General features: G+C 39.0%; 2 protein-coding genes across 3 annotated transcripts in view; one reads left to right on the top strand and one right to left on the bottom strand.

The window, feature by feature from the left end:
• Positions 1 to 7506, bottom strand: part of LOC138026983 (XK-related protein 9-like) — a 28883-nt gene extending 21377 nt beyond the window's left edge. The window contains exon 1 of one of the 2 annotated variants that reach the window (XR_011127379.1): positions 7269 to 7495. Coding sequence is in view for 1 of the 2 variants with exons in the window: in XM_068874466.1 (XP_068730567.1) it covers positions 7392 to 7414 (23 nt within the window). In the remaining variant the exon portion in view is untranslated. Of the gene's footprint in view, positions 1 to 7268 lie in introns of both variants that reach the window. The other variant, XM_068874466.1, reaches the window with a different exon arrangement.
• Positions 1 to 10000, top strand: part of LOC138025285 (uncharacterized) — a 411211-nt gene that overhangs the window by 43758 nt on the left and 357453 nt on the right. The window lies entirely within an intron of this gene.

Below are 10000 nucleotides of genomic sequence, written 5' to 3'. Positions count from 1 at the left end.
ATGCAGAATGTTGTATTCATGAACTTGAACTTGAACTTGAAAATGACCGTAGAACGTTAACGGTCGAAACGTCGTTCCTCTTCTTTTTTATCGCTCGTTTTTAAAACTAAATAACTTAATTTTCCTAAGTAATTGGTTGGCAACATGAACATCTGTGGTAACCTCAACACGAAATTCCGTTGCATCATCTGTGAGAATTTCTGGCTATGCATCATTTGACATGGAATTACCTTTGAATTCCTTGTAGTACTATGCAGCGGATTCAGCTAAACATAAGTTATCTACAGCAGGGACTGTGTTTGGTCTGATGCTATAACGTTCTATTATATTTGATTTGTATATATCTGTGCTATCTTCATGTAACTCATCAAGTTCTTTCCGGCTTTTTCCAATTCTAACTCTTTTTTTCAGGCAAATCAGTGTTGACAAATACTACCTTTGGAAAGATTTTCCTCAACCAAAGTTCAGGCATACACTTATATAATTATATATTAAACACATTCTTGTGAACTCACTGCTCTGGTGGAGTTCGAAAGGAAATTAAAGCTGCTGCTATCAGTTTCTCAAGCTGTCCCTAATAGTCAAATTTAAATCTTTGTATCCTCCCTTGCAAGACTTGCAATGGCTTAACTATGAACATTCAGAATCATCCTTTCTGAAGCATAAGCGAACGTAAGTGACACATTTGAAATGATTTAAGACAGGTGGTAAGTCAATATTACCTCTAAAACCCTTTAAAGCTAGCAATAAAGCTGGCACTCGCTTTGAGCGAGTGCGTTTTTGATAAGTTTCAACTAATTCATACAATAAACTAAACTAGTGAGTAGCACTGCGAACTGTAAAACTTGTTTATTCTCCGACGCGTTACGTCTGGCTAACGTACTAGACTTCTTTAGGGAGTTTTACAATAATACATCAAACGCCTGTACTTAAATAAGCTGTACCTGATAGCAAAAATGACGGCCACAACATTAAGGTTTGACCGGATTTTCGAAAGGGAACAGGCGCAGCTGTGAAATATTAGGGCAAGGCGTGAGAATCAATGGAAAACTGTGGCGCCAAAAAACGTACTTACAAAGATTAGTTCAGTAATGTTACAGTAGTCTTGTAATAAACAGTGCAATCTAATTCTGGCATAGCCCTTTTGATTATATTCTTAATATCTACGTGACTGCGATTACAGGTAGTCTTAAAGACAATAGCCTGCTTTGACTTAGCCTTAGCTTTACGGAAAAGCCTTGTTTCTTCTGTCGCAGTATCCGATTTCGCGCAACACTGGCAGCAAAAATCTAAGTGGATACCCCCTTACACGTAGCTGCTTCCAGAACTTATCCCTAGTTTCAGAGAAAGACTTGTAGGAAGAACTTCTCTAGCATACCTCGTCAATTCGCCTTTAATAAAGGCTTTCTTATTGCTAGAATGGTGGTGAAACGACTCGAAGGGCTGTTCAGGTATTTGTTAAAAGGAAAGTACGGTCTGGAAAAAGTTTCTGTCTAAATTACTAAGACTTTTCCCCAGGAATTCGAAAACAATTGCGGTTTTGTCCAGTTCCCTTTAAAAATGTGACAAGGGCACTTTGAAGTTGCCTTTCCGTGACTTGGAGAGCACCATATTGGATATGACGTGTTATGACGTAGCAATAGTCAACAAACGCGTTCGACCTTAGTAAATCCTTCGTTCCGCGATCACTTTCTCAATGTTGTGTGACCTTTCTGATTAAAACATTCCTAATGAAAAACTTAGTTGGCCCAGTGTACCAAACACCTCTCTCGACACCTGTTCCAAACCAAATTCATGACCCTAGGAGAAGATACACTCTGATCACAACTATACCAAAGAGCAAACAGTCTTAGGAGCTAGTTTCTCATAAAAGTCGATTACCAATGTTGCTTGGAAACTACCAGGGAAAGTGAAACCAATAACCTTTTAAAATTAATATCCCTTAATTTAGCATGAAAACACAAACCTATTCAAGAGAACTTAACATTAACAGTACCGCAACTTATGAGGCGAAGCAATTTGCTTAAATGATTTTATCTATAAGTGTAGTTATCCATCGAGGCCAAGAATTTTAATGAAATAAGCGTAGGTACAACTGCTATCGTCTAACAACTATAGAAAACAACATGATGTTGAATCCAAAAAAGACGAAGGACTCTCCTTCCAGAAATCATCAAGCGAACCCGACGTTTGGAAATGGCACCTAGCTTTAAATTACTTGGAGTATCGGCACCAAGATAATCTGAGTTGGAAATACCACATTGAACAAACGTATCTACAATAAACCAGAAAAGCAGGTATGCCATTGGAATTCGGTTTGACTATCTACTGTACTAAAATCTGTTCATTCTTAGAATATGCGTGATCAGTTTGGGGCGGACTTCAAAGAGAGTACAAAACAGGAATCTTGGTTCTGCTAGATCAACCCTACCATCAGCAATATACGAACGATAAAATGAAAATTTCGTTGAAAATTGGCGTTACTTTCGTTTCCTTGCAAATTTGGCAGAACGGATGTTTATGATATTAGCCAATCACTGGCCAGTTTTTATTAGAATATGTTGAAATAACATCATAATGTGACATTCCGAAAATTGCCATCGAGCGAGCAAAAATGGCCCGCACCGAGTGGGATGAAATCCAGGGAATTTTAGTTGCAATCACGGAAGAAAATTACATAGAGAGCTTCATTCGAGCCAGGGGTGCAGGGATGGAGCAGTGGTGAGCGCACACGCCTCCCACCAATGTGGGCCGGGTTCGATTGCCAGACTCGGCGTCATATGTGGGTTGAGTTTGTTGGTTCTCTACTCTGCACCGATAGGTTTTCTCCGGATACTCCGCAAAGAACCAACATTTGACTTGATTTGTGTTAATTGTTAATTTCAGTTTACAGTGTCCCCAATTAGTGATCTAGCGCTAGGACGACTAGACACTTAAATAAAGTTCCTTTCCTAGCAAATATATTTGGATAGTTTTTATGGCAATAGCAATAGTAAAGGATTTTCATGTCAAAATGAGGTTAGCGTCTTTCTGTTGTGTTTACTTAAGTAAATATTCCATGCGGTATCGTGGGCTGTCGGCCGTAAACTTGATTTCCACTCTCAAAATTACCTCCAGAACCTATTATTTGCGTAGAATGATGTGCTTGTCTTCTAAGGTGATACTTAACGATTCTGAAACATTTTGTGAACAAATATTTATAACTTGGCCTTTTAACATCCCATTGAAAAAAACTCATAAAATATTGGCAGACCGGTCGATTTCTCTGAAATTTGAAAGGATCATTGCTAACGAATAGAGAAAGATTTTTCACAATAACTAAAAATTCCTGTGTTAAGCATGAGAATTCGACGAAGAGGTAAATGCTACTAAATTTGTTGCGTGCGTTACTATTCTTGTGCTTTGATTGTTGTTGAAGTTGTGCAAACTTTGACAAAGAATATTAAATTATGAAAAAATAGCTACGAATAGATCGTTAAAAATTCTTTATTTTGACCGGTTATTTGGACATAAAAGATGTAACTCTTAGCCAGAAATATTATTTTATGTGAATAGTTTGGGAAAAAAAAAAATTCGCGGGAAATTTATTTGGTCAAGAAATGACTTAGAATATGCGTCACCAGTTTGGGGCGGACTGCCAAAACATCTTCCAGATGACCTCCAGAGAGTACAAAACGGGCATCTGGACATCATTGGTGCTGCTAGATCAACCCTACCATTAGTGGAAGAAAGACGATCACAGTACTCAAAACGATAATTTGAAAGAACATTATTGAACTTTATTGCACACCCTCATCGAGTATTTATTAGCACTCATGTAAATGAACACATTAATGTAAAAATGCGAAGCTCAGGCACTAAAAGGCATATGAATTCATTTATACCAAGAGGAACAAGACTATTTCAAAAGGAAAAAATTTACGTGTACATTGTTTTAATTTACGCGTTTTGTGTGCTATGCTTATTTTTACATGTAAATCCACCGTATATGGCATTTACAAAGGTTGATAAATAAAGTCACTGTTATTATTTATGCAAGTAATTTCTTCAAAAGCACACGAGCCAACAGGTGTGCGTGACTGTTACCGTCACAACAAAGGGACGGACCATTAGAAAAGTGACCAAAAAAAAATTCATGGAAGGGAAAATGCCAAGAAAAAAAATTCAAGCAAAGAAGGAGGTAAAGAAAAAAAATTCATGCAGAAGGAAGGTTCAATTGTGACTTTTATTTACAGTGCATTTCACAAAACTTTTGACAGGCGATTTGCGAAGTTCGTAAATTTCATAAGTTCGCTTCGAACTTGAGAATTTCAATACGTAACTGTCAATCAAAGGGCAAACTTTGAAAGTGTTAAAAAGGGTTTACAGCCCTACACGACTCCCTTGTACGTGGTCTGGTTTCTGTTGCCTTTGTCATAATTTTGCTCTCTTGATCAGTACATATTTGAATGGACGCCTCTTTTAGGCGGTTCCTGTAGTATTCATTTAGCAATGGTTTTTGCCCTATGAGGCTTTACATTTGAATCTCTGTACTGCTGTGTGATACGTTTTCTTCCAAGAAAATAGTTGGTCTCGAAAGCAATGTTTTTAGTTTCTTGGTGTTGATTTTCTCAGCAATAAAGTGAATGTGACCTTATGGCGTCTCGCTTTTGCGCCAATTTAATTCTAGGATCGACCGATATATTAATCGGCGGTAGAAGCGAGTGATCTTCGGGTTTTAAATGTTTGACTCGGGCCCGGGTTCATTTTGTTTTTGAACGCCTGTTACATTGTGTCCTGTATCAGTGAGGTAGCTGGCTTCTTATCGCTTCTTATAGGCTTTGTATGCCTTTGTTTCTGCGTTTCTTAGCAGATCGTTATGCGCTTTGGAGGCGTTTTTTTGTAATTCTTTCACTCGTTCTTCTGACTTCTTCAGCGTGTTTTGGTTTATGGCCATGGTCAGTAGCTGTCCTCCTTGAACCTCTAGAGTTAATTCACTCTCGTCGATGCTCTTTTGATATTTGATGTCGATGTCTTTTGGTCGCTTTTTTGTCGAGGCATGAAGATAGCCCGACTCTAGATGGAAGTTCCCTGACATATTATTTGGTCAGGCAAGACCGCGGTTTCGATCCTATCATGTGGATCTCATCAGTTGCCGATAGCTTGATTCAAGGTGAAGAGCTTTGTTTCTCTTTGCTTCTCGTGTGTATTATATATCATTCTCACATTCGCTCAAAATAAAATTTGTAATAAATAAGGAGTAGAATTTGGTATCTTTGTAAATATTCTATAAAATTATTTGTGCCCACAATAAAAATTAGAGGATGGGTCTTATCGCCTTGAATAATGATTCTATAATAAAATGAAAAAGAGCATTTACATGTAGTAGTAGTGTTAAAACTTTACAGAGGGGCTGTGTTGGTGAATGGAGTATGGCATTATTATGATGGGATGTGGGAGAGGAATTCCAGTGGGCAGGGACTGCAAAAATATACAGGGAAGCTATCCACTCCAAGTGGCTTCCTCCTCTCTCACTGTGTGTACATTTTCGAAAAGATTTTGCATTAAAAAGTGGCCTGTATCCTTTGATCTGTTGTGAGTGTAGAATAATTTATAAATCGCAAAAAATAGATAATGAATCAGGATTTCACTGTTAAAAAAAAGCAATATTTGTCTAACAAAAAAATTCGTGTAGGGAGTTTCACCTGGACAAAAAATTCCTGCACAAGCAGTGCGCGCAAAAAAAAAAAAAAATTCGTACCAGCTGAAAATACCCCATCCACCCAACATCACTTTTCTAATGGTCCGTCCCTAATGTCATGGAATGGAATACAAAAAGCAAAACCAAATCCATTCGAGGGATTATATAATTAAATATTCAGAAGTCATTATAAATGTTAAACCAAAGCAAAAACAATAGAAAACATGATTGGACTGGTATAGAAAATAAGGCAACAAATCCATCTCTGAGAAAAATTTACAGAATCTTACCTTCTCCAGGTTTGTGTCGTCGACTTAGTTATTTCACTCATATACAAGGTAATTGCTCAATACTGAGAATACTCCCACGAACATTTGAGGAGGCCAAATGCAAAATCGCTACATCGGATATCTTCAATAGCCCTTTACAGACATGAAATAAATCGAAGAAATATATTCCCAGTATACCTTCATATGACCGCCATTTTTGACAAAATGTATGTGCCCAAGCTCGCCAGAGATAGACATTACGTGCTGAACAAACCTTTCGAAGAATACATCAAGCCAATCACTACTGACGTTACAATTTGTGGCAATCAAAAAAAAAAAACTCGTCCGAAAGCTCGGACACGGCTGTCGTTGGTATCGTAGAAATAGTGCGATTCATGAATAAATCGCACTGCTAAGAGCCAGATTGCAAGGGTTACCAGCGCTTTCTAAATAGATGCAATAAACTAGGAAATTTGCAATTGCATCTAAATATATGTACGGAGTGCTGCGAAATATCCATCTGAAAATTGGAAGCGATAGTAACTTCGCAGTTTATTCGTTGCGTAATATTCCTCTCAATAAATTTGTAGCAATCAGCAACTTCGCAGTTTATTCACTGAGAAATATCCCTCTCTGAATATTATTTGTAGCGATGAGCAACTTCCCAGTTTATTCACTGCGAAAATAACCCACTCAAAATTAATATTTGTCGCCATCGGCAACTTCGCAGTTTATTTACTGCGAAATACCCATCTAAACATTTGAAGCGACAGTAACTTCGCAGTTTATTTCTTGCGAAATATTCCTCTCAATATATTATTTTGTAGCAATCAGCAACTTCGCAGTTTATTCACTGCGAAAAAAAAAAACACTCAATATTCGTCGCCATCGGCAACTTCGCAGTTTATTTTCTGCGAAATATCCCATATTTGTAGCGATCTATCGAAGCGTTGATCATTATCTATCGTTGTCAACTACGCTCGTAAAATATGGCATTCTTATAGGTTTATATATAGTTATTAGTCAGTTTTACATTTCTTCCGCATGATAATGTATGGAAGGAGTTGAAGGTGGCCGGCAACATCACGGAGAAGGTCGGAGAGATGAAACTCAGATGATAGGGGGTATTTGGAGCGAGTTGTAGAGAGAAAACCGAGGACATCTGAAAAAGCAGACCTAGAGAGAGCCAGGATAAGCTCAAGACGAACATGAGCGAGCCAGCCAAAGACTGAAGTGCATGAACTGTAAACATTGGACACAAACAAAACTGGAGGTGAAGGCAACCAACCCCCGTTAGATGCGTATTAAAGTAGAAATACCTAGTCAATGTTTTAGCTTCGACTTCAGCGCTCTTGCAGTCACTCTGTTCAGGCGACGATCATCTCCTTTCAAGCCCGTTGATCATGCAAAGCGTACATAACCAGTGTATTAAATGTATGTACCTTGAATCGTTTGGTAACTCCATTTGCCTGTCCTTGACTACCTTAGTTGTTAACAGGATATGTCGATAAATTATCTTTCAGAATTGGCTGAAGCGGATACGTTTCGGTTTGGTTTCGATTTCAAGTTTCCCTGGCAACCTCATTGCCGGGTCTGTCCTCTTCCGGGTTGGTCTGGTCACGTGTCTGCCAGATTACAAACAAATGGTTGGAGGGAGGAGTAGGTAATTGTTTAGTGGTCGAACTCGACGGTGAAGTATGTGACAACTGGCTGTAGGGCTTGTAAGACTCGGGATTTCTACATCACACGTGCAGTTTTAGTTTAGAAAAGGTTCACGTGTTCCCCACTCAAGTAGAGGGTTAATGATCTATTACGTTGGCCGGTCACTGAAGCGATAGCAGGTTTAAGCGAGCGGGAGTATTTTGACGGAGAGTGGAATGGAATTGAATGGCAAAGAAGATCCTTCACATTGTTATTTAAGTTGTAGTTCTAAAGAGCAGGAAATAAAGAAATTTATTGAGAGAAGACGTATTTCAATGTATTCTTTTGACATGCCATAGGAATCGCGAAACATGGAGAACCAAATTGCTGGTTTGCATGTGACGTCATGGTGGCCACGTGGGATGGCAAGATAAACTTTATTATTATGCAAATTATGCGAAAAGAAATTGTCTTGTATCCATCCAACAATGCGCCTTGTCAGGACACGTGGCTGAAAACCAAGAATAGATGTTTTTACGCATATTTTTATTTCCTAAGTTTGCTGAAAGATACCTAAGACTTCCGATATTGATCAGAAAAAAAAAATCCTTTCTCACAACAAAACAGTGGCAAATGTAAATAAATGTCGTGTTTACTTTCGCTCCGTGGCGATCGCTGTGAAAGATAACGCTCGGATATTTAAGCTTGTCTAAAATTCACCACTTGCACAATCTCATAATGCAAAAATACGTTTCGGGGGGTTCTTTACATAAGAACAATGAATATCCAGTTCACTGAAGCATGATACATTCCCAAGAGTAAATAACTTGTCTTGTTTTTATGTAAAGAACCCCCAAACCGTATTGTATTATGGGATTATGCAAGTAGTAAGTACAGTGTAGCGATATTTCTTGTTTGCAAACATTGACGTCACACTTCTTTTGATATTCAAATTGACCAACCTCGGAACAAAAGAAGTTATTGTTTCAACAGCCAAATAGGTTCTGGTTGACATGTTATGGGCACGTGCTTATAATAATAATAATAATAATAATAATAATAATAATAATAATAATAATAATAATAATAATAAATGGCAGTGCTAATCACCCTCACTTGCAGTCGAAGACTGAATTGCAAAGGGTCAGCTCACGATATCGGGCTGAAAGCATACAAAGGCACCTCTGGCTGCCGCTATACAGTCCATGTTTGATGTCGGAGCACAGCACCACAGCTAAAACTTAGTTAGCTGTGAGTCGATTTTAATGAGGCTTCCTTAAGCCTCGGGTGGTCTGAAATGGGAAAACAAAACGTACAAGGTAACGAGGTCAATTGAATGGAACAAATTTCTATTTTTATATAGAGCGAAAACGGCTTTAAATTGTCGACAGTTCTTTTGCAAGTTGCAGAGTTGCTTTCCTCCACGTTCGAAATCTGATGGCATGAACAACAGAAGATGGGTTAGTCTACCCGTACAAGGGAGCAGTTTGTGGCAGGCAGTCATATGACCACGAGTCTCTTCTCTAGAGACCTCCGGCAATATCATATGGGCTGACACTCTCTCACCCCAAGGAAGGTATGCAAAAGGAAACACTCTCACGATCCATACGAAACAAGCCAGTCCTTTGTACCAAAGAGACTATCATTGTTTTGCTGAGTCACGCAAGTCTTTCTCGTGTAATCCACCAAGCAGCCGTTGTTAGGGTCGTCACGCAACGCTCTTCCCCACTAACGGCTGCTCACCCGAGCTCTGCATTTCTTTCCCTTTGTTACTAAGAACAAATTAAATCCCAGTAATTGTTAGCGGCTGCGCCAATCATACTTCCCTTTACATTTGCCGCCAATAACAAGAAGACCTCAATGAGAAATAATGATGGATGTGGATGTAACTCCAAAAAAATTATTGAATTGTAATTGCTTTATCTGCTCAGTTGCAGCCACTCCTAAGGGGAGCAGTGATGGCGCAGTGGTGAGAGCACTCGCCTCCCACCAATGTGGCTCGGTTTCCAGATCCGGCGTCATATGTGGGTTGACTTTGTTTGTTCTCCACTCTGCTCCGAGAGGTTTTTCTCTGGGTACTCCGGTTTTCGCCTCTCCTCAAAAACCAATATGATTTGATATGTATTATGTATTGGGGAGTCAAGGTGGTTTAGCGGTTATCAACCTCGCATTCCACCCCTGTAACCCGGGCTCACCCCTGGAGTCGTATGTGGGCTGAGTTTCAGTCGCTCTCAATTTGACTCCGAGGGGTTTTCTCCGGGTACTCCGGTTTTCCTCCCACTTCAAAATCGATTCTCAGTCAATTACACCCGGCTGCGCCTGGATACCCTCGATAGGGATAACCGCTGGTATTCTTCCCTTTCATTGAATTATATGAATAAATTTGGTTTCATTATTATTAATTTGATTT

The sequence above is a fragment of the Montipora capricornis genome, chromosome 12, assembly GCF_036669925.1.
Source record: "Montipora capricornis isolate CH-2021 chromosome 12, ASM3666992v2, whole genome shotgun sequence".
Taxonomy (NCBI): Eukaryota; Metazoa; Cnidaria; class Anthozoa; order Scleractinia; family Acroporidae; genus Montipora; species Montipora capricornis.
The sequence above is the reverse complement of the archived record's forward strand: the minus strand, read 5'-3'. Positions and strand labels throughout refer to the sequence as shown.